Below are 23,902 nucleotides of genomic sequence, written 5' to 3'. Positions count from 1 at the left end.
CTGATTGGGTGCTTCAGGGTGGGGTTGGGGGGCAGCTTTTGAGCCCTGTTGGGGATTTTTTGCTGTACAAAAGGAGAAAAAGAAGAAAAAAAAAAGGGGGGGAGGGAGGAGGTTGGGGTTTTTTTTTAGGGGTGGGATTATTTTAGGGGTGGGGGAGGTTGGGGGAGGATTTTTGGGTGGGAGCCTTAGTGAGGAAATATTTAGGATGGGGAGAGCAGCTGGGTGGAAAACAAAACTCCTCTGCTTTTATTGAGCAATATTGGTGGGTTATTGAGGGGGGAGGGGGTTTGGAGTGGGGAGAGAGGGGTTGTGGCACAGCCCTGCTAGAATGGAGTGGGGGTGAAAGCACCAAAAAAAGCCACTTTTACCCTCAAAAAACCCCAAACAAACAACAAAAATGAAAGAAGAAGAGTTGGAGCCTGATGGAGCTGCTCCAGTCACAGCCCTGTGCAGCAGGGAGGAAGATGATGTGGAGCAGGAGGATCTGGCAGGGTGTTAGTGGGGGGCCTGGGCAGTGCTGGTGGCTTTTGTCTTCTTCCTCTGGGGGGGTTTTTTTACTTCTGGGAGTGAATGTTTCAATAAATCACGTCCTTGTGTAGCTCCTGTCTGCAGGTGTCCTTGGCCTACTGCTGCTCAAGGGTGGTGATGGACCTGTTCCAGCCTCTCAATATCCTCCTTGGAGTAAGGACCCCAAAACTGAACTCAAAGGGTGGCCTCAGCAGTGCCCTGGACTGGTTGCTGGAGCAGAAGGTCTCCCTTCAGCCTCTTCAGGCTGAGCAACTCCAGCTCCCTCAGCTGCTCCTCCCCAGCCCTGCTCTCCAGACCCTTCCCCAGCTTCCTTGCCCTTCTCTGCACCTTCTCCAGCCCCTCAATGTCCTTGGAGTGAGTCACTCAAACCTGAACCCAGGGTTCAAGGTGTGACCTCCCCAGTGCCCAGTCCAGAGAGACAATCCATGCCCTGCTCCTGCTGGCCACACTCTTGTTGAGCCAGGCCAGGATGCTGCTCACCTGCCTCAGCCACCTGGGCACAGCTTGGCTCATCTCCAGCTGCTGTCAACCAACACCCCCAGGTCTTTGCTGAGCAGTTTCTGACCACTCTGCCCCCAGCTTGGAGCATTTGTAGTGGTGTTGTGACCCAAGTCACCACAGATGGGATAGTAGGAAATGATGAGGTTGGATATCAGGAACAATTTCTTTCCTGCAAGAGTGGTGAGGCACTGGCACAGGCTGCCCAGGGGGGTGGTGGAGTCCTCATCCCTGGAGGTGTTGAAGAAAGCTGTGATCGTGGCACTTGGGGACATGGTTCAATGGCCAGGGTGGGGTTGGGTTGCTGGTTGGACTCAAGTGACCTTGGAGGCCTTTTCCAACCAAATGATTTCTCTTCACTGGGGTTTCCTTCCACTGTAACTATAATTGGGATCACTGTGCTGGGGGGAGCCATGCCCATGTGCCACACCACCACCAAGTGTCACCCAGCAAGGGGACAACCACCTTCCCCCTCTGTTACCAAGCCCCAGACTCCACAGGTGGCAGCAGGAGGACAGGAGAAAGCTGCAGCCTGTTTTTATTTCAAGCCACCACCTCTGAAGGCACTTGGAGGGATGGGGAGAAGGGTTTGGGGCAGAGGAACAGTGGTGCTGGAGTCAGTTCAGGGCACCATGTGCCACCACTTGAAGGAGAAGGGCTTACGGCGGACGTTGGTGCCACAGTGGACCTCTCCCAGGAGGACATGGTAGGAGTAGAAGTCATCAATGAAGGTGCAGGTGAGGCCCAGGGGCTCCAGCAGTGCCCTCACCTTCCCCTCCAGGCAGCACTGCCCACCCACCACCGGGCCAAAGGGTTTGGGGATGCCCAGGTGCTTGCCCAGCACCAGCATGTTCACCTGCAACACAAGAGATGGTGGTGAGAAGGTAAATCCCACCCCAAAGCCACATGGCAGGGGTGAGGGCAAGGAGAGGATGGTGATGGTTACCATGTCTGGGAAGAAGGCTTCGGCACCGCTATCCACCTTGCCGTGGAAGAGCTGGGGGAGGTCAATGATGTCCTGCTCAGCCAGCCCCAGGCACCGCTTCAGGATGTCTCTGTTCCAGTTGATGCAGCTCTGGCAGGAAGGAGAGGACAGGAGTCAGTGGTGGGGCTGAGGAGGGAGGGAGAGAGGGAGGGAGGGAGGGATGGATTGGATGGATGGATGGACTGGAAGGGTGGGTGGGTGGATGGATGGATTGATTGGATGGGTGGGAGGTGGATGGATGGATTGGATGGGAGGATGGTTAGATGGATTGGATGGGTGAGAGGTGGATGGATGGGTTGGATGGATGAATGGATTGGATGGGTGGGGGGTGGATGGACTGGATGGATGGATGGATGGATGGACTTGAAGGGTGGGTGGATGGATGGATTGAACGGATGGAGCAGAAGGATGGGTGGAAGAGTGACTCAGTAAATGGATGGGTGGGAGGTGGATGAATGGATGGATGGGTTGGATGGGTGAGAGGTGGATGGATGAATGGGTTGGATGGGTGGGAGATGGATGGATGGGAGGATTGATGGATGGATGGATTGGATGGATGGATGGGAGGATGGATGGATGGATGGATTGGATGGGTGGGAGGTGGATGGATGGATTGGATGGATGGGTGGGTGGGAGGATGAATGGATGGGTGGATGGATTGGATGGATGGGAGGATGGATGGATGCATGGATTGGATGGGTGGGTGGGAGGTGGATGAATGGATTGGATGGGTAGGTGTGAGGATGGATGGATGGATGGATGGATTGGATGGATGGGAGAATGGATGGATTGGATGGATGGGTTCGTGTAGGGATGGACAGAAATGTAGATGGTCAGAGGGACAAATGGATGGAAAAAGGGATGGGAGGACAGAGGGAGGGGTGAGTAGGTGGATGGGTAGACAAAGGGATGAGTGGGTAGGTGGAGGGACAGGGATGGACACAGCAGTGGGTAGCTGGATGGATGGAGGGAGAGAGGAATGGGTGGAGAGATGGGCGGACAGAGCAGCAGAGGGATGGGTAGATGGAGGGAGGGATGGGTGAGTGGGTGGTGGGACAAATGGAGGGGCAGAGGGCTGGGTGGGCAGGGGGAGGGCTGGAGCCTCACCTGAACATAGGCATTGAATTTCCTCAGCTCTTCGTTGGCCAGGATCTCACTGATCGTCGGCTTGGAGGCCTTCTGCAGTCCTGCAGCACAGAGAACCAGGCAGGACACCTGGGATGAGACCGCCCCTCCCTGGAGGGGTCCAAGGCCAGGTTGGATGAGGCCTTGAGCAACCTGGGCTAGTGCCCTGCCTTTGAGGTCAATTCCATTAGGTTGTTAAAGCCCCTTTCCTAAGGTCCTAAGCCATTCCAGGGTTCCATGACTCCTGGGTCAGAGCCAGGAGCTGCCACCACCACTGCTCTCCATGCCCACCAGGGCCACATAAACCATCAGGCTTTGTCATTAACTCCTCTTCATTCTCCCCCTACCTCCCCTTAGTGCTGCCAACACTTCCCAGCCATCAGCTGGGCTTGGGGGTGTTGTGTGTGCAACCCACACTGCATGGGAGGGTGACATTGAGCCAGCAGTGAGCTCTTGTGGCCAGGAGGGCCAATGCCATCCTCAGGTGGATTAGAAGGGCTGTGCTTAGTAGGTGGAGAGAGGTTCTTCTGCCTCTCTACTCTGCCCTGGTGAGGCCACATCTGGAGTACTGTGTCCAGTTGTGCCCCCCCTGCCCCAGTGCAAGAAGGACATAGAACTGCTTGAGAGAGTCCAGCACAGAGCCACAAAGATGATGATGATGGCAGTGGAACATCTCTTACAAGGAGAGCCTGAGGGAGCTGGGGCTGGGAGCTTGGAGAAGTGGAGACTGAGAGGTGACCTCAGGAATGTTGATCAAGATGTGCAGGTGAGTGCCAGGAGGCTGGAGCCAGGCTCTGCTGGGTGGTGCCCAGTGCCAGGGCAAGGGGCAGTGGTGGGAGCTGAGGCATAGAAGTTCCATGGAAACATGAGGAGGAATTCTTTCCCTGTGAAGGTGCCAGAGCCCTGGCACAGGCTGCCCAGGGGGTTTGTGGAGTCTCCCTCTCTGGAGATACTCAAACCCCACCTGGATGTGTTCCTGTGTGATCTGCTCTGGGTGATGCTGCTCAGGCAGGGGTGGGGGGTTGGACTGGCTGAGCTTTGGAGGTCCCTTCCAGCCCCTGCCACTCTGTGACTGATTGTGCAGGAAGCAGGGAAGAGGAACCCCCCCCAGCCCCATTCTCCACCTGCCTACCTTCAAACATGGCAGCCTCACCAAAGCCTTCCTCTTGCTTCTCCTTGAGGAGCTGGTAGCAGGCACTGGGGCTGGCCAAGAGCAGCCGAAAAGCCTGAGGAGGGAGAGAGGGCAGGATTGGGGTGGGGAGGGAGGTGTGGTTTAAAGTTTGCTCCCCACTTTCCCCCACCCCCCACCCCTCCCTGGGCCTTCATTACCTTCCTATCAGGAGCAGGGACGAAGGTGAGGAACTCATCTATGTGGCCAACGTGGAGCCAGTCAGAGAAGAGCTCCACTGGAGCCTGCACTTGCTGGGCAAAGAGAAAGTCCTTGACAGCTTTGGCCATCCTCCTGCCACCGAATCTGGGGAGGGGACACAAGGAAGGAGCTGCCACTTTTGGGGTGTCCAAGGCAGTGCTTTGCTTGGAAACACCCCAACATCAAGTGGGCATAAACTTCACCGTGGGAAGTTCAACACGAGGAGGAGCTTCTTGGCTTTTGAGGGTGGCAGAGCCCTGGAGCAGCCTGCCCAGACAGGTGGTGGAGTCTCCATCTCTGCAGGCTTTCCAGCCCTACCTGGATGCATTCCTCTGTGAGCTGCTCTAGGTTGAGCTGCTTTGGCAGGGGGGTTGGACTCCATGGTTGCTGGAGGTCTCTGCTGAACCCTTTCTTGGGTGGCACCAACCCCATGCCATGCTACAGGCTTGGGACAGAGTGGCTGAAGGAAAAGGAGCTGGGGGTGCTGGTGGACAGCAGCTGGAGGGGAGCCAGCAGTGCGCTCAGGTGGCACCAGCAGCCTGGTCTGGACCAGCAACAGAGTGGCCAGCAGGAGCAGGGAAGTGATTATGCCCCTGGACTGGACACTGGTGAGACCTGGGTTGAGTTTTGGGCTCCTCACGCCAAGAAGGACACTGAGGGGATGGAGTAAGTCCAGAGAAGGGCACTGAAGCTGGTGAATGGTCTGGAACAGGGCTGGGGTGGAGCAGCTGAGGGAGCTGGGGGTGCTCAGTCTGGAGAAGAGGAGGCTGAGGGGAGCCCTTCTGGCTCTCTGCAGCTCCCTGAAAGGAGGCTGGAGCCAGGTGGGAATTGGTCTCCTCTGCCAAGGAACAAAGGATAGGAGCAGAGGAAATGGCCTGAAATTGTCCCAGGAGAGGCTTAGGTTGGCCACGAGGAACAATTTCTTTGCTGCAAGAGTGGTCAGAGATTGGCACAGGCTGCCCAGGGAGGTGCTGGAGTCCCCATCCCTGGAGGTGTCCAAGAGAAGGGTGGCCCTGGAGGCTGGGGACACCTTTTAGTGGCTGTGGTGGTGCTGGGCTGAGGGTTGGACTGGATGGTCTGGGAGGTCCCTTCCAACCCCTCCATTCTCACCTGGGGAAGCTGCTGCCGATCAGGATGCGTCCCAAGGGGTACTCCTTGCCCTGCACCGACACCGGGGGGCTCACCTCCAAATTCCCAAAGGAATCCAGGCCAGAAGCACCCTCTGGTGCCTGCCTGGCCACGTAGCCAAAGTCAGGGCCCTGCATGGGGGGATAGAAAAGGCAAGAATGGGGGAAAAAAGGCAAGAATGGGGGAAAAATCATAGAATCATAGAATCAAGCAGGTTGGAAGAGAGCTCCAAGCTCATCCAGTCCAACCTAGCACCCAGCCCTAACCAATCAACCAGACCATGGCACTAAGTGCCCCAGCCAGGCTTTTCTGGAAGACCCCCAGGGACAGTGCCTCCACCACCTCCCTGGGCAGCCCATTCCAATGCCAATCACTCTCTCTGTGAAGAACTCCTCTTAACATCCAGCCTAGACCTACCCTGGCACAGCTTCAGACTGGGTCCCCTTGTTCTATTGCTGGTTACCTGGGAGAAGAGGCCACCCCCACCTGGCTACAATGTCCCTTCAGGTAGTTGTAGACAGTAATAAGATCACCTCTGAGCCTCCTCTTCTCCAGGCTGCACACCCCCAGCTCCCTCAGCCTCTCCTCATAGGATTTGTGCTCCAGGCCCCTCCCCAGCTTTGTTGCCCTTCTCTGGACACCTTCCAGCACCTCAACATCTCTCTTGAATTGAGGGGCCCAGAACTGGACACAGCACTCCAGGGGTGGCCTGAGCAGTGCTAAGCACAGGAGCAGAATAACCTCCCTTGACCTACTGCCCACACTGCTCCTGATGCAGGCCAGGATGCCATTGGCTCTCTTGGCCACCTGGGCACTGCTGCCTCATCTTCAGCTTACTCTCTACCAGTACCCCCAGGTCCCTTTCCACCTGACTGCTCTCAGCCATTCTGGCCCCAGCCTGTAGTGCTGCTTGGGGTTGTTGTGGCCAAGGTGCAGAACCCTGCCCTTGGCCTTGTTCAGTCTCATCCCATTGGCCTCTGCCCACCCATCCAGCCTGGCCAGGTCCCTCTGAGGCAAGAATGGCTAGAAAGGCAATAATGGGAGGTGTGTGGAAGGCAAGAATGGGTTAAAAAAGGCATTAGTGAGCAAGAATAATGGGTTAAAAAAAGGCAATAGTGTGGGGGAAGACAATAATGGGTAAAGAAAAGACAAGAATGGGTACAGAAAAGGCAATAATGGATAAAAAAGCAATAATGGCTAAAAAAGGCAATAATGGGGGTGTGTGGAAGGCAAGAATGGGTAAAAAAGGGCAATATTGGGGAGTGCAGAAGACAAGAATAGGTTAAAAGAGGTAATAATGGGTAAAAAGGCAATAATGGCTAAAAAAGGCAATAATAGGGATGTGTGAAGGCAATAATGGGTAAAAAAGAGGCAATAATGTGTGTGTGGAAGGCAAGAATGGGTTAAAAGAGGCAATAATGGCTAAAAGGGCAATAATGGGGATGTGTGGAAGACAATAATGGGTTAAAAGAGGCAATAATGGGTAAACAGGCAATAATGGCTAAAAAAGGCAATAATGGGTAAAAAAGGCAGTAATGGCTAGAAAAAAAGAGACAACAAGGGGGGGTGTGGAAAGCAATAATGAGTAAAAGGCAATAATGGCTTGAAAGGCAATGATGGGTTAAAAAAAGGCAATAATGGGGATGTGTGGAAGGCAAGAATGGGTTAGAAGAGGCAATAATGGATAAAAAAAGGCAATAATGGGTGTGTGTGGAAGGCATGAATGGGTTAAAAGAGGCAATAATGGCTAAAAGGGCATTAATGGGGATGTGTGGAAGGCAAGAATGGGTTAAAAAAGGCATTAGTGAGTAAAAAGGCAATAATGGGTAAAAAAAAGGCAATAATGGGTAAAAAAAAGGCAATAATGTGGGGGAAGGCAATAATGGATAAAAAAAAGCATTAATGGCTAAAAAAGGCAATAATGACAGTGTGTGGGAGGCAAGAATGGGTAAAAAAAGGCAATAATGGGGGTGTGTGAAAAGCAAGAATGGGTAAAAAAGGGCAATATTGGGGAGTGTAGAAGACAAGAATAGGTTAAAAGAGGTAATAATGGGTAAAAAGGCAATAGTGGGTAAAAAAAGAGGCATTAATGGGTGTGTGTGGAAGGCAATAATGGGTTAAAGAATGCATTAATGGCTAAAAAGGCAATAATGGGTCAAAAGAGGCAATAATGGATAAAAAAAGGCAATAATGGCTAAAAAGGCAATAATGGGTTAAAAAAGGCAATAATGGGGGTATGTGGAAGGCAAGAATGGGTTAAAAAAGGCAAGAATGGGGATGTGTGGAAGGCAAGAATGGGTTAAAAGAGGCAATAATGGTTAAAAGGCAATAACGGGGGGGGGTGGAAGGCAATAATGGGTTAAAAGAGGCAATAATGGATAAAAAAGCCAATAATGGGTAAAAAAAGCCAATAATGGGTAAAAAAAGGCAATAATGGGTAAAAAGGCAATAATGGCTAAAAAAAGAGGCAATAATGGGGCTGTGTGGAAGGCAATAATGGCTAAAAAAGCAATAATGGCTAAAAAAAGCAATAATGGCTAAAAAAAGCTGTAATAGGGGTGTGTGGAAGGCAAGAATGGGTAAAAAAAAAGTCAATAATGGGTAAAAAGGCAATAATGGGTAAAAAAAAGGCAATAATGGGTAAAAAATGGCAATAATGTGGGGGAAGGCAATAATGGATAAAAAAAAGCATTAGTGGCTAAAAAAGGCAATAATGACAGTGTGTGGGAGGCAAGAATGGGTAAAAAAAGGCAATAATGGGTAAAAAGGCAATAATGGGGGGGTGTGGAAAGCAAGAATGGGTAAAAAAGGGCAATATTGGGGAGTGTAGAAGACAAGAATAGGTTAAAAGAGGTAATAATGGGTAAAAAGGCAATAGTGGGTAAAAAAAGAGGCATTAATGGGTGTGTGTGGAAGGCAATAATGGGTTAAAGAATGCATTAATGGCTAAAAAGGCAATAATGGGTCAAAAGAGGCAATAATGGATAAAAAAAGGCAATAATGGCTAAAAAGGCAATAATGGGTTAAAAAAGGCAATAATGGGGGCAAGTGGAAGGCATGAATGGGTTAAAAAAGGCAATAATGGGTAAACAGGCTAAAAAAAGGCAATAATGGGTCAAAAAGGCAATAATGGCTAGAAAAAAAGAGACAACAATGGGGGGGTGTGGAAGGCAATAACAAGTAAAAGGCAATAATGGCTTAAAAGGCAATAATGGGTTAAAAAAAGGCAATAATGGGGATGTGTGGAAGGCAAGAATGGGTCAAAAAAGGCAATAGTGGATAAAGAAAGACAATAATGGCTAAAAAAAGGCATTAATGGGGATGTGTGGAAGGCAAGAATGGGTTAAAAAAGGCATTAGTGAGTAAAAAAGCATGGGTTAAAAAAAGGCAATAATGGGTAAAAAAAAGGCAATAATGTGGGGGAAGGCAATAATGGGTAAAAAAAATGCAATAATGGATAAAAAAAAGCATTAATGGCTAAAAAAGGCAATAATGACAGTGTGTGGGAGGCAAGAATGGGTAAAAAAAGGCAACAATGGGTAAAAAGGCAATAATGGGTAAAAAGGCAATAATGGGGGGGTGTGGAAAGCAAGAATGGGTAAAAAAGGGCAATATTGGGGAGTGTAGAAGACAAGAATAGGTTAAAAGAGGTAATAATGGGTAAAAAGGCAATAGTGGGTAAAAAAAGAGGCATTAATGGGTGTGTGTGGAAGGCAATAATGGGTTAAAGAATGCATTAATGGCTAAAAAGGCAATAATGGGTCAAAAGAGGCAATAATGGATAAAAAAAGGCAATAATGGCTAAAAAGGCAATAATGGGTTAAAAAAGGCAATAATGGGGGTATGTGGAAGGCAAGAATGGGTTAAAAAAGGCAAGAATGGGGATGTGTGGAAGGCAAGAATGGGTTAAAAGAGGCAATAATGGTTAAAAGGCAATAACGGGGGGGGTGGAAGGCAATAATGGGTTAAAAGAGGCAATAATGGATAAAAAAGCCAATAATGGGTAAAAAAAGCCAATAATGGGTAAAAAAAGGCAATAATGGGTAAAAAGGCAATAATGGCTAAAAAAAGAGGCAATAATGGGGCTGTGTGGAAGGCAATAATGGCTAAAAAAGCAATAATGGCTAAAAAAAGCAATAATGGCTAAAAAAAGCTGTAATAGGGGTGTGTGGAAGGCAAGAATGGGTAAAAAAAAGTCAATAATGGGTAAAAAGGCAATAATGGTTAAAATAAAGGCAATAATGGTTAAAAAAGAGGCAATTGTGGTTAAGGAAAGGCAATAATGGTTAAAAAGAGGCAATAATGGTTAAAAAGAGGCAATAATGGTTTTAAAAAGTCAATAATCATTCAGAAAAGGCAAATAATGGTTTAGAAAGAGGTAATTATGGTTAAGAAAAGGCAATCATGGTTAAGAAAAGGCAACAATGGCTAAAGAAAAGGCAATAATGGTTAAAAACCAGTCAATTATGGTTAAAAAAGTAATAAAGGTTTAAAAAATGTCAATAATGATTGAAAAGGAGTCAATGCTGGTTAAAAAAGTCAATGATGGTTAAAAAAAGTCAATATTGGTTTAAAAAGGAGTCAGTGATGGTTAAAAAAAAGTCAATGATGGTTAAAAAAAGTCAATATTGGTTTAAAAAGGAGTCAGTGATGGTTAAAAAAGTCAATGATGGTTAAAAAAAGTCAATGATGGTTAAAAAAGTCAATAATGGTTTAAAAAGGAGGATCAAAAAGAGTCAATAATGGTCAGAAGAGGTAATAAAAGTTAGGGGAAAAAGGGGCAATGGTGGTTAAAAAAGCTCTACTGTGGTTAAAAAAGCTAATAATGGTTGGAAAAGGTCAGCAATGGTCACAAAACATGCAATAATGGTTGAAAAAGATGGCAGTGCTGGTTGGAAAAATCACAGCTCTGGTTCAAAAAGGGCAACAATGGTTAGGAAAAAGCCAACTGTGAGCGCTCGGAGCGAAGCATCCCCAAAGCAGCCTCTGTGCTGCTTCTCTCCTCTTCTCAAAGGAATGCAGGGAAGCCAAAAACCCTAAATTGGATTTCTCTGGTTCTTGTGAGGGTTTTGCAGAGCTTGTGCAGGAGGCAGGAGGCAGGGCTCAGGTACCAGGATGCTCTTGATGGGGAAATCCATCAGCCCGCCGTCGCGAGGCGAGTCGAAGACCACAGGGAAGGTCTTGTGGGGAGCTTGGATGTAGCCAAACTCGACCTCATCCTGGAGAAGAAAGGATGGAGAAGATGGAGCAGGTTTCCAAGCCAGAGCTGCTGGGGCTGAGCATGACCCTGCTGTGCCCACCTGGATCCAGCGGTCCTGGCGGTTCTCCAGCGGCGGGCAGACGGTGAGCGGGCACTTGGCATTCTCGGCCATGGCACGCACGGCTGCCACAAAGCCCTCGTTGTTTTTCACGCTGGGAAAGGAGAATGGGATGTGTGGGAGCTGAGCCAGCACCCCCCCCCCCCGGGCAGGGAATGCAGCCCCCCCCTCAGCACCTACCTGCAGACAAAGACCTCCAGCGGCGTCAAAGTGTTGGGGGTCATGATCCAGGGAGCCACGCGGAAAACTACGGTGTCGGTGAAAATGGGAGTCTCCAGCAAACCCTGGGGAGGGGACAACGTTTGGGATCTTCTGCCCCTCGGAATGCCTCACCCCACAAATCCCTGGGCACAGCTGGTACCTTCTCTGGGCTCTCCAGCAGCGTCACATGGAAAGCCACCAGCCCTGAGAAGTCGACGTCGGGGAAGGCGAGGCCCTCCACGTAGAAGATGCTCTCGTCCTGGTGCCGGCTGGGTTTGATGGTGTAGGCAAGCTTCAGGCCCCCCAGCACGTGCTTGTAGTCCTCCAGTGCCACGCTGTCTGTGGGTGCAACCCCCCCCCTTAAACAGCTGAACCCCTTTCCTGCAGCCTTTCAGTTGGGTGTTCTCGCTAAAACCTTGACCCGCAAAGGCGTTTGTGAGCCCAAGGAGGACAAATGCTCTGGCAAGGGAGGGGCTGGACCAGATGATGTTTCCAGGTCCCTTCCAGCCCCTGACGTTCTATGAAGTTCACCTGGGATGGAGGTTGGGTACACATGCCTAGAGATGTTGGACCTGGCTTGCTGCAAGGGTTCTATAGACTCAGAGGAATATGGAACTGGTTGGGTTGGAAAAGACCTCTGAGGTCACCCAGTCCAACCAGCAACCCAACCCCACCATGGCCACTGCACCATGTCCCCAGCTGCCATGGCCATGCCAACACGCCCAGGGATGAGGACTCCACCACCCCCTTGGCAGCCTGTGCCAATCCCTGACCACTCTTGCAGCAAAGAGATTGTTCCTCGTGTCCAACCTAACCCTCCCCTGGGACGATTTCAGGCCCTTTGATCTCATTCTGTCACCTGATATTTCTTGGAGTGAGGAGCCCAAAACTGAACCCAGGACTCAAGGTGCCCAGCACAGGGGGACAATCCCTGCCCTGCTTCTGTTGGCTACACTTTTGCTGACCCAGGCCAGGCTGCTGGTGCCCTTCTTGCCCGCCTGGGCACACCCTGGCTCAACTTCATCTGCTGTCAGCCAGCACCCCTCAGGGCCTTTTCTGCTGGGCAGTTTCCAGCCACTCTGCCCCCAGCCTGGAGCCTTCTTGGGGTTGTTGTGACCCAAGTGCAGGACTCATCCCTTGGCCATGTTGAGCCTCATCCCACTGGCCTTGACCCATGGATCCAGCCTGGCCAGAGCCTTCCTACCTTTGAGCAGGTCCCACCCAATTTAGTGTCACCAGCAAAGTGACTGAGGGAGCACTCAATCTGCCCAACAAGAGCCACCAGGTCAGTGTGAGGTGAGGAAGGGGCAAGCTCTGGTGTGAGAAAGTCTGCTCAGCTCTCCAGGGAGACAGCAGGGAGAGCAGAGCAGAGCAGATGGGCAGTGCCCTGCTGGCAGGACAGCAGCACCAAGCACACAGAGCCACAGAATGGGTTGGGTTGGATCTTAACCTTAGACTCACAGAATCAACCAGGTTGGAAGAGACCTCCAAGCTCATGCAGCCCACCCAGTCTGGTGTCACCTGCAAACTTACTGCAGTTGCTTCAATCCCCTCCCCCAGATCAGTGCTGAATATTGAAGAGACCTGGCTCCAGCACCCAGCCCTGGGGAGCACTGCTTGGCTCCAGCACTCAGCCCTAGGGAGCACTGATTGGCTCCAGCACTCAGCCCTGGGGAGCACCACTTGGCTCCAGCACTCAGCCCTGGGGAGCACCTCTTGGCCCCAGCACTCAGCCCTGGGGAGCACTGCTTGGCTCCAGCACTCAGCCCTAGGGAGCACTGCTTGGCTCCAGCACTCAGCCCTGGGGAGCACCACTTGGCCCCAGCACTCAGCCCTGGGGAGCACCTCTTGGCTCCAGCACCCAGCCCTGGGGAGCACCTCTTGGCCCCAGCACTCAGCCCTGGGGAGCACTACTTGGCTCCAGCACTCAGCCCTGGGGAGCACCGCTTGGCTCCAGCACTCAGCCCTGGGGAGCACTGCTTGGCTCCAGCACTCAGCCCTGGGGAGCACCTCTTGGCTCCAGCACTCAGCCCTGGGGAGCACCTCTTGGCTCCAGCACTCAGCCCTGGGGAGCACCGCTTGGCTCCAGCACTCAGCCCTAGGGAGCACTGCTTGGCTCCAGCACTCAGCCCTGGGGAGCACCTCTTGGCTCCAGCACTCAGCCCTGGGGAGCACCTCTTGGCACCAGCACTCAGCCCTGGGGAGCACTGCTTGGCCCCAGCACTCAGCCCTGGGGAGCACCTCTTGGCACCAGCACTCAGCCCTGGGGAGCACTGCTTGGCCCCAGCACTCAGCCCTGGGGAGCACTGATTGGCTCCAGCACTCAGCCCTGGGGAGCACCGCTTGGCACCAGCACTCAGCCCTGGGGAGCACCGCTTGGCCCCATCACTCAGCCCTGGGGAGCACCTCTTGGCCCCATCACTCAGCCCTGGGGAGCACTGCTTGGCACCAGCCACCAACCGGAGCCAGTTCCACTCCTTACCGCTCTTTGGTCACAGCCATCAGCCAGAGTTCCACTCAGCGCAGCATCCACCTACCCAGGCTTGAATCCTGACAATTTGGGGGCTGTGTTTTCCTGTGCCCCCCACCCCAGACCCCATCTCCATGCACTCACTGCCACTGTAGAAGACCCCAACCCTGTGGGCGTTGCTGTAGTCCGTGTGCAGGACCAGGCGGTGGCCGGTGAAGATGGTGCGGGGGCCTCGGGTGCGCAGCACCAGCTGGGACATGTCCTTCAGGTCTGGGCAGGGGGAAAGGGGGGGGTAAGAAAGGGAAAAAGCTGGGGGGGGAGGGGGTGGGAAGTAGGAAGGTGAGGGGGTGGTGCAGGGGCTGCGGAGGCACCGGCGTAGGAGCGGATGGCGGTGTCCAGGCTGTCTGGCGTCCTGCTTCCCGGCGCCCTGGCCCTGGGCTCATCGCGGTCGCAGTTCACCAGCAGGATGGCCCCGTGCCCGTCAGGGCCCCACGTCCAGCTGGCCTGGAGGGTCACAGGGTCACAGGGTCACAGGGTCATGGGGTCACAAGGTCTCAGGGTCACAGGGTCACAGGATGACAGGGTCATGGGGTCACAGGGTCACAGGGTCATGGGATAACAGGGTCACAGGATGACAGGGTCATGGGGTCATAGGGTCACAGGGCCACAGGGTCATGGGGTCACAGGGTCACAGGATGACAGGGTCATGGGGTCACAGGGTCACAGGGTCATGGGATAACAGGGTCACAGGATGACAGGGTCATGGGGTCATGGGGTCACAGGGCCACAGGGTCACAGGGTCATGGGGTCACAGGGTCACAGGATGACAGGGTCATAGGGCCACAGGGTCACAGGGTCATGGGGTCATGGGGTCACAGGGCCACAGGGTCACAGGGTCATGGGATCACAGGGTCATGGGGTCACAGGGTCACAGAATCACAGGGTCACAGGGTCACAGGGTCATGGGATCACAGGGTCATGGGGTCACAGGGTCACAGAATCACAGGGTCACAGGCTCACAGGCTCACAGGCTCACAGGGTCACAGGGTCATGGGGTCACAGGGCCACAGGGTCACAGGGCCACAGAATCACAGGGTCACAGGTCACAGGATCACAGGGTCATGGGGTAATGGGGTCACAGGGTCACAGGGTCACAGGATCACAGGGTCACAGGGTCTCAGGGTCTCCGGGTCACAGGGTCACAGGGTCACAGGGTCTCAAGGTCACAGGACTGCTTAGATTGCAAAAGAGCTTCAAGCTCCTCAAATCCAATCCTTAGTTTCACACTGGCAGGCCCTTAGCCAACCCAAACCCCTCAGCACAGCATCTCAGCACTGTGAACTGCTGTGGTTGCAAAGGAGCACCAGCATCAGCCAGCCCAGCCTTCATCCCAGCAGCCTTCATCACCAGACCACAGCCTCCAGCACCACAGCCACTCTCCTCTTAAACACCTCCAGGGATGGCAACTCCATCACCTCCCTGGGCAGCCTGTGCCAGTGCCTGGCCACCTGCTCAGGCAAGAGCTTCCTCCCAACATCCAACCTAACCCTGCCCTGATGCAACTTGAGGCCATTTCCTCCTGTCCTAGCATTGGTAACTGGGGAGAAGAGACCAGCCCCAGCCTCACTGCAACCTCCTTTTAGGTAGCTGTAGAGGGCACTAAGGTCCCCTCTCAGCCTCCTCTTCTCCAGACTAAACACCCCCAGCTCCCTCAGCCACTCCTCACAGGTTATGTTTGCCACACCTCTCCCCAGCCTCAAGAAGGGGAACAAAGCAGGGCTGGGGGTCAGCCATCCACACCCCCTTCCCTCCTGTGGTGGTCCCAAGGGGCTCCCAGCCCCTCCTTTGTACCTTGTCCAGCAGCGTCCTGCTCACTGCGCCACTGCGGCTGGTGTCAGCGTCCAGTGAGACCTCTGTGGGGAGAGGGATGCTGGAAGGAGGTGTCCCCACTGGTGTCACAGTCTGGTGGGAGGTCCTGTCCGTCCCCCCCCCCCCTTTCACTTACCCACACAGGTGAGGTACAGCATGGCTCTGCCTATGGGCACCCCTCCAGACTCCCCAAAATAGGACACTCTGACCTGCAAGGAGGAGCAGATGCAGGGAAGGACCACACAGAATCATAGACTAGGAGCACAAAATGGTTTAGGTTGGAAGGGAACTCAAAGCTCAGCCAGTTCCAACCTCCCTGCCACAGGCAGGGACACCTCCCACTAGAACTCAAAGCCTCATCCAACCTGGCCTTGAACATCTCCAGGGAGGTTGTGGAGCACAGAAGCACCCAATGTGATCAAAGATCACATTGGGTGCTTCTGTGCTCCACAACCTCCCTGGGCAACCTGTGCCAGTCTCTCACCACCCTCCCTGCAAACAACTTCTTCCTCACATCCACTTTCCAGCTCCCCTCTGCCACTTCAAACCCATTCCTCCTCCTCCTCCTCCTGCCATTCCCAGACCTTATCAATAGTCCCTCCCCAGCCCTCTTGCAGCCCCCTACAGATCCTGCAAGGTCACTCCAAGCTCTCCTCCAATCCTCCTCTTCTCCAGCCTGCACAGCCCCAACTCTCTCAGCCTGTGCTCAGAGCAGAGCTGCTCCTGCCCTGCCTGGTACCCACCTTTTCATCCCCCACGTCCTTGCTGATGGTGTCCATGGCCAGCAGCACCTCAGCTCCAGCAGCCAGGGGCCAGCGGCCCACGAGGGAGGGCAGCTTGACGCTGTGTGTCTCATGCACCACATAGAGCTTCACACCTGGGGTCCCCTGCACGTGGAAGGCAACAGCATCCTTGGGTGCAGAGCTGGGGAGGGACAAGGGAAAAGTCCAATGAGAGGTTTGCTGGAAAAGCAAAAAGCTGCCAAGCTGGTGAAGGGTCTTGGATGCAAGCCCTGTGAGGAGCAGCTGAGGGAGCTGCAGTTGTTTAGCCTTGGAGCCAGGCCAGAGGAGGGCCAGGAAGATGCTTAGAGAGCTGGAGGTGAAACCTGCAATAAGCCCTGCAAAATGTGGTTGCAACACATCCTGCAGTGTGCAGCTGCAATAAACCCTGCCACATGCAAGCCTTCCTGCAATACACACTGAATCCTGCATGGTGCAGCTGCAACAAGTCCTGCAACATGCAGGGAGCCCTGCAAAATGTAGTTGCAACACATCCTGCAGTGTGCAGCTGCAATAAACCCTGCCACATGCAAAGTCTTCCTGCAATGCACCCTGAATGCTGCATGGTGCAATTGCAACAAGTCCTGCAACGTGCAGGAACACAACCTGCAGTGATGCAGCTGCAATAAACCCTACCATGTGCAAGCCTTCCTGCAATATAGACTGAGTCCTGTGATGTGCAGCTGCAACAAGTCCTGCACCATGCAGGGAGCCCTGCAAAATGTAGTTGCAACACATCCTGCAGTGTGCAGCTGCAATAAACCCTGCCACATGCAAGCCTTCCTGCAATACACACTGAATCCTGCATGGTGCCATTTCAACAAGTCCTGCAACGTGCAGGGAGCCCTGCAAAATGTGGTTGCAACACATCCTGCAGTGTGCAGCTGCAATAAACCCTGCCACATGCAAGCCTTCCTGCAATACACACTGAATCCTGCATGGTGCAGCTGCAACAAGTCCTGCAACGTGCAGGGAGCCCTGCAAAGTGTGGTTGCAACACATCCTACAGTGATGCAGCTGCAATAAACCCTGCCACATGCAAAGTCTTCCTGCAATGCACCCTGAATGCTGCATGGTGCAATTGCAGCAAGTCCTGCAACGTGCAGGAACACAACCTGCAGTGATGCAGCTGCAATAAACCCTACCATGTGCAAGCCTTCCTGCAATACACACTGAATCCTGCATGGTGCAGCTGCAACAAGTCCTGCACCATGCAGGGAGCCCTGCAAAATGTAGTTGCAACACATCCTGCACTGTGTAGCTGCAATAAACCCTGCCACATGCAAAGTCTTCCTGCAATGCACCCTGAATGCAGCATGGTGCCATTGCAACAAGTCCTGCAACGTGCAGGGAGCCCTGCAAAGTGTGGTTGCAACACATCCTGCACTGTGCAGCTGCAATAAATCCTGCCACATGCAAAGTCTTCCTGCAATGCACCCTGAATGCTGCATGGTGCAATTGCAGCAAGTCCTGCAATGTGCAGGAACACAACCTGCAGTGATGCAGATGCAATAAACCCTGCCATGTGCAAGCCTTCCTGCAATATAGACTGAGTCCTGTGATGTGCAGCTGCAACAAGTCCTGCACCATGCAGGGAGCCCTGCAAAATGTGGTTGCAACACATCCTGCAGTGTGCAGCTGCAATAAACCCTGCCACATGCAAGCCTTCCTGCAATACACACTGAATCCTGCATGGTGCAGCTGCAACAAGTCCTGCAACGTGCAGGGAGCCCTGCAAAATGTGGTTGCAACACATCCTGCAGTGTGCAGCTGCAATAAACCCTGCCACATGCAAGCCTTCCTGCAATACACACTGAATCCTGCATGGTGCAGCTGCAACAAGTCCTGCAACGTGCAGGGAGCCCTGCAAAGTGTGGTTGCAACACATCCTACAGTGATGCAGCTGCAATAAACCCTGCCACATGCAAAGTCTTCCTGCAATGCACCCTGAATGCTGCATGGTGCAATTGCAGCAAGTCCTGCAGCGTGCAGGAACACAACCTGCAGTGATGCAGCTGCAATAAACCCTGCCATGTGCAAGCCTTCCTGCAATACACACTGAATCCTGCATGGTGCAGCTGCAACAAGTCCTGCACCATGCAGGGAGCCCTGCAAAATGTAGTTGCAACACATCCTGCACTGTGCAGCTGCAATAAACCCTGCCACATGCAAAGTCTTCCTGCAATACACACTGAATCCTGCATGGTGCCATTTCAACAAGTCCTGCAACGTGCAGGGAGCCCTGCAAAATGTGGTTGCAACACATCCTACAGTGATGCAGCTGCAATAAACCCTGCCACATGCAAAGTCTTCCTGCAATGCACCCTGAATGCTGCATGGTGCAATTGCAGCAAGTCCTGCAACATGCAGGGAGCCCTGCAAAATGTGGTTGCAATTCATGCTGCACTGTGCAGCCTCACTAAACCCTGCCACATGCAAGGCTCCCTGCAATCCACACTGAATCCTGTGCTGTGCAGCTGCAACAGGTCCTGCAAAATGCAACCACACCTGCAAAATGCCAGGAGCCCTGCAACATGCAGCTGCAATAAGCCCTTGAAAATGCAGCAAAGGCAGCAGCCAGAACTTGCACCAAACGGACTGGGCACTGGTGAGGCCACACCTCAAATGCTGGGTTCAGTTTTGGGCTCCTCACTTCAAGAAGGACTTTGAGGAGCTGCAGCAGGTCCAGAGAAGGGCAGGGAGGCTGGAGAAGGGTCTGGAGAGCAGGGCTGGGGAGCTGGGGGTGTGCAGCCTGGTGGAAAGGAGGCTGAGGGGAGACCTTCTGGCTCTTTCCAACTCTCTGCAAGGAGCTGGGGGTTGACCTCTTCTGCCAAGGAAGGAGTGATAGAGCAAGAGGAAAAGACTTCAGGTTGCCTGAGGGGAAGCTCTCTCCAGTCCCTGAAATGAGGTTGGGGACAGGTGGGGTTGGTCTCATCTGCCAAGGAACAGGTGACAGAATGAGATCAAAGGGCCTGAAATTGTCCTGGGGAGGTTTAGGTTGCACATAAGGAACAATTTCTTTGCTGCAAGAGCGGTCAGGGATTGGCACAGGCTGCCCAGGGAGGTGGTGGAGTCCTCATGCCTGGAGGTGTTGAAGAAACCTGTGGCCATGGCACCTGTGGCCATGGTTTGATGGCCATGGTGGGGTTAGGTTGCTGGTTGGCCTGGGTGACCTTAGAGGGCTTTGCCAACCCAAACGATTCTCTGGTCCTACAACATTTGGCACTGTTTTGAGTGCAATCAGCAACACAAAGGGCAACAAAGTGCTGCAAAGCAAAGTGGCAGCAAACCCTGCAGCTTCAAGGGCACTGAAACCTTCACCTTGCATCAAACCCTGCTCTCCTAAACCACAGCTCAGGCTGCACCACGCAGCCCCTCCTGCAACATGCAACTGCAACAAGCTCTGCAAGCAACAACTGCAGCAAATCCTGCACACCACCACAAATCCTGCAGGATCCCACCACAGCCAAGCCCTGGAGCTGTGGGAGCCAGGCCAGAGGAGGCCACCAAGATGCTGAGAGGGGCTGCAGCAGCTCTGCTCTGAAGACAGGCTACAGGAGTTGGGGCTCTGCAGTCTGGAGAAGAGAAGGCTTGGGTGAGGAATGGCTGAGAGCAGCCCTGAGGAACAGGCCCTGGGGGTCTGGGGTGAGGAAAAGCTCAACCTGAGCCTGCAGTGTGAGTGCAGCCCAGAGAGCAACCCTGTGCTGGGCTGCAGCCAGAGCAGTGTGGGCACAGGGCAAGGGAGGGGATTCTGCCCCTTGGCTCTGCTCTCCTCACACCCCACCTGCAGTCCTGGGGGCAGTTCTGCAGCCCCCAGCACAAGCAGGACATGGAAGGGTTGGAGCCAGCCCAGAGGAGGCCACCAAGATGCTGAGAGGGCTGCAGCAGCTCTGCTCTGAGCACAGGCTGAGAGAGTTGGGGCTGTGCAGGCTGGAGAAGAGAAGGCTTGGAGGAGAGCTTGGAGTGGCCTTGCAGGATCTGCAGGGGGCTGCAGGAGGGCTGGGGAGGGACTATTGAGAAGGTCTGGGAATGGCAGGAGGAGGAGGAGGAGGAATGGGTTTGAAGTGGCAGAGGGGAGATGGAAAGTGGATGTGAGGAAGAAGTTGTTTGCAGGGAGGGTGGTGAGAGACTGGCACAGGTTGAGGGTGGTGAGAGACTGGCACAGGTTGAGGGTGGTGAGAGACTGGCACAGGTTTCCCAGGGAGGTTGTGGAGCACAGAAGCACCCAATGTGATCAAAGATCACATTGGGTGCTTCTGTGCTCCACAACCTCCCTGGAGATGTTCAGGACCAGGTTGGATGAGGTCTTGAGCGACCTCTTCTAGTGGGAGGTGTCTCTGCCTATGGCATGGGGCTGGAGCTGGCTGAGCTTTGAGCTCCCTTCCAACCCAAACCATTCCATGATGCTGTGACTTCACTCCACAGCAGTGATCCCTGCTGGGTTGCATCCCCTTAAGAGGAAAGCAAATCTGGGACAGGCTGTAACTGGTAGTGCCTCCTCCTCATCAGGAGAGGCCACAGGGCCATGAGCCAAGGAGTAGAAATCCAGAGCTGCCAGGTGGAAAACACAGATCTATCCCCAGGGCAGAGGTGTGGAGTGGGGGGGAGGAAAAACCTCACTCCAGGGGCCAGTGGGAGAGAACAGGTTTGCTGTCTTGCTGTGTGCACTTGCAGCCCAGAAAGCCAAGCAGAGCCTGGGCTGCAGCAGCAGCAGTGTGGCCAGCAGGGGCAGGGAGGGGATTCTGCCCCTCTGCTCTGCTCTGCTGAGACCCCACCTGGAGTCCTGCATCCAGCTCTGGAGCCCCTGGGAGAAGAGGGCTGTGGAGATGCTGGAGAGTGTCCAGAGCAGGGCCAGGAGGATGCTGAGAGGGCTCCAAAAAAGCTGGGGAGGGACTTTTGAGGCTGTGAGGGAGTGGCAGGAGTGGGGGGGATGGAGCTGGAGGCAGAGAGAGTGAGGCTGGAGGTGAAGGGAAAGTTGCTGAGCAGGAGAGTGGTGAGAGGCTGGAATGGGTTGCCCAGGGAGGGGGTTGAGGCCCCATGGCTGGAGGTGTTTGAGGCCAGGCTGGCTGAGGCTGTGTGCAGCCTGCTCTAGGGTAGGGTGTCCCTGGGCATGGCAGGGGGGTTGGAACTGCCTGCTCCTTGTGCTCCCTTCCAGCCCTGCCTGATTCTGTGATTCTCTGACCCTCTGTCTGCAGCAGCTCTGCAGCTGGATGGGAGGAATGAAGGAAAATAAAGCCAGGAGCTGTGTGGCTTGAGCTGAGCTTTGAGGAAGCAAAGAAACAAGAGCAAGGAAAAAAAAACCACCAACACCCAAACCTGCTGCTGCCAACAGCCTGAGCCTGGGCTGGGGCCAGGAGGTGACGCCCAGGCCAGCAGCACCTGGCTGGTTTCACTCTCCACATTCCTCCCCAGACAAGGAAATAATTCGAGTTCAGAGAAGGACAGCCAAAGGTGAACCTCAGCCCCTGAGAGCCTGAGGGGCTTTTTTTTGCAGCCCCCAAAACCTGCAAAAGGTCCTTCAGAAGGGTCACAACCAGGCTGACTTGGAGCATCTTCGTGGTCACAGGCAGGATTTGAGCACCTTCATGGTCACAAGCAGGATTTGAGCACCTTCATGGTCACAAGCAGTATTTGAGCACCTTCATGGTCACAAGCAGGATTTGAGCACCTTCATGGTCACAACCAGGCTGATTTTGAGCACCTTCATGGTCACAAGCAGGATTTGAGCATCTTCATGGTCACAACCAGGCTGATTTTGAGCACCTTCATGGTCACAAGCAGGATTTGAGCATCTTCATGGTCACAACCAGGCTGATTTTGAGCATCTTCATGGTCACAAGCAGGATTTGAGCATCTTCATGGTCACAAGCAGGATTTGAGCATCTTCATGGTCACAACCAGGCTGATTTTGAGCATCTTCATGGTCACAAGCAGGATTTGAGCACCTTCATGATCACAACCAGGCTGATTTTTAGCTCCTTCATGATCACAACCAGGATTTGAGAATCTTTGTGGTCACAACCAGGCTGATTTTGAGCATCTTCATGGTCACAAGCAGGATTTGAGCATCTTCATGATCACAGCCAGGCTGATTTTGAGCACCTTCATGGTCACAAGCAGGATTTGAGCATCTTCATGGTCACAACCAGGCTGATTTTGAGCACCTTCATGGTCACAAGCAGGACTTGAGCATCTTCATGGTCACAACCAGGCTGATTTTGAGCATCTTCATGGTCACAAGCAGGATTTGAGCACCTTCATGGTCACAAGCAGGATTTGAGCACCTTCATGGTCACAACCAGGCTGATTTGGAGCATCTTCATGGTCACAACCAGGATTTGAGCACCTTCATGGTCACAAGCAGGATTTGAGCACCTTCATGGTCACAAGCAGGATTTGAGCACCTTCATGGTCACAACCAGGCTGATTTGGAGCATCTTCATGGTCACAACCAGGATTTGAGCACCTTCATGATCACAACCAGGCTGATTTGAGCACCTTCATGGTCACAACCAGGCTGATTTTGAGCATCTTCATGGTCACAACCAGGATTTGAGCATCTTCATGATCACAACCAGGCTGATTTTGAGCACCTCCATCCTCCCCAGGGCTTAACACCCCACGGAAGAAGCAAACCCTCCACGCACACACACACACAAGCAGCAGCTCTGCTCTGCAAACAGAGCTCAGACCAGCTCCGAGCTATATTTATCAGCTTGATTAAGGAGATAAAAGCACAAATAAAGCAGATTTTGTTCTCTCTCTCCCTCCACCCCCCTCCCCTTCCCCTCCCCTGCTTTGCTTACCCACAGATGTCCAGGGAGAGCTCAGTGCCCAGCACACAGACGGTGCTGGTGGGACGCTGGGTGGAGAGCTGGACTCGGCGCTGCTGGGCCATGCTGGCAAGCCCCTGGGGCACCCTTGGGTGCTCTGATGGGTGGCACCGGTGAAGGGGGGAGGGGGGATTTGAAAGGGGGTTAGTGGAATTTATAAAGCCTGGCTGCTGGGAGGGGATTAAGCAAAGCTGAGCTTAATCCCACCTCCGGGCTGGGTGTGCACAGTGCCAGGCTGCTGCTGCTGCTGCTTCCTGGCCATGGAGCATGAATCAGTGCCAGGGGGGGGAGGAAATGCACCCAAGACACCCACGAGGGCTTTGAGGCTCTTGGGTGATCTGTGTTGGAGGGGGGAGGTTGGGGTTGGGTTTTTTTTCCCCTTTCTAAAGAAGCTCACAGGAGGGTTTTGGTGCTTGCTCCTTCCCCACAGGGCAGCGACAGAGAGAGGCTGATGTGACCCGAGCCAGCCTGAAACCCACACCGTGAAATAGTCCCTGGGACACCAGAGCCCAGCTGGGAGCCTGCCAAGCGCTGGGCACGGCTGGGTTTTTGTTTCTCCTTCTGAAGGCTTTTGTTTGACTGGGTGGAAAAAAAAAAAACCCAACACCAAAGTGGCTGCAACTCTTCTTTGGGTGAGGGAGGGGAGGGTTGGGGTGGAGGGGGTGGGGAAGGTGCCAGCTGGGTGCTTGTGCCACCCCTGGGCTCAGTAGGGCTTTAATTCTCCTTCAGAGGGTCTGGGTTGGCTGAGTGGATAATAGATTGGCTGAGACTCTTCTTTTGGGGTGCATGAAAGATGCCA

The 23,902-nt window shown here is 53.5% G+C and overlaps 1 protein-coding gene across 1 annotated transcript; it reads right to left on the bottom strand.

Annotated features, from left to right (window-relative positions):
* Positions 1-1,547: 1,547 nt before the first annotated feature.
* Positions 1,548-23,575, bottom strand: LOC135190519 (protein-arginine deiminase type-1-like). The gene is made up of 17 exons (XM_064171955.1): positions 23,311-23,575; positions 23,077-23,200; positions 16,235-16,415; positions 15,628-15,700; positions 15,474-15,535; positions 13,994-14,126; positions 13,767-13,892; positions 11,313-11,491; positions 11,132-11,235; positions 10,934-11,045; positions 10,745-10,852; positions 5,616-5,764; positions 4,466-4,610; positions 4,269-4,362; positions 3,119-3,198; positions 1,973-2,101; positions 1,548-1,882 (listed from the first exon to the last, which is right to left on the bottom strand). The coding sequence occupies exons 1-17, from the start codon at positions 23,363-23,365 to the stop codon at positions 1,649-1,651; spliced, it is 2,088 nt and encodes a 695-aa protein (XP_064028025.1). The 5' UTR covers positions 23,366-23,575; the 3' UTR covers positions 1,548-1,648.
* Between the last annotated feature and the right edge of the window lie 327 nt (positions 23,576-23,902).

The sequence above is a fragment of the Pogoniulus pusillus genome, chromosome 36, assembly GCF_015220805.1.
Source record: "Pogoniulus pusillus isolate bPogPus1 chromosome 36, bPogPus1.pri, whole genome shotgun sequence".
NCBI lineage: Eukaryota > Metazoa > Chordata > Aves > Piciformes > Lybiidae > Pogoniulus > Pogoniulus pusillus.
This window is presented reverse-complemented; position numbering and strand designations above follow the sequence as displayed.

What these genes read in the sequence shown, in the direction of transcription:
- LOC135190519 (XM_064171955.1), bottom strand. Translation starts at nt 23,365, where the DNA reads ATGGCCAGGAAGCAGCAGCAGCAGCAGCCTGGCACTGTGCACACCCAG. An exon ending in TGTGCACACCCAGCCCGGAG is followed by an intron (nt 23,201 to 23,310) that starts GTGGGATTAAGC and finishes GCCACCCATCAG; the next exon opens with AGCACCCAAGGGTGCCCCAG. An exon ending in GCTGTACCTCACCTGTGTGG is followed by an intron (nt 15,536 to 15,627) that starts GTAAGTGAAAGG and finishes CTCTCCCCACAG; the next exon opens with AGGTCTCACTGGACGCTGAC.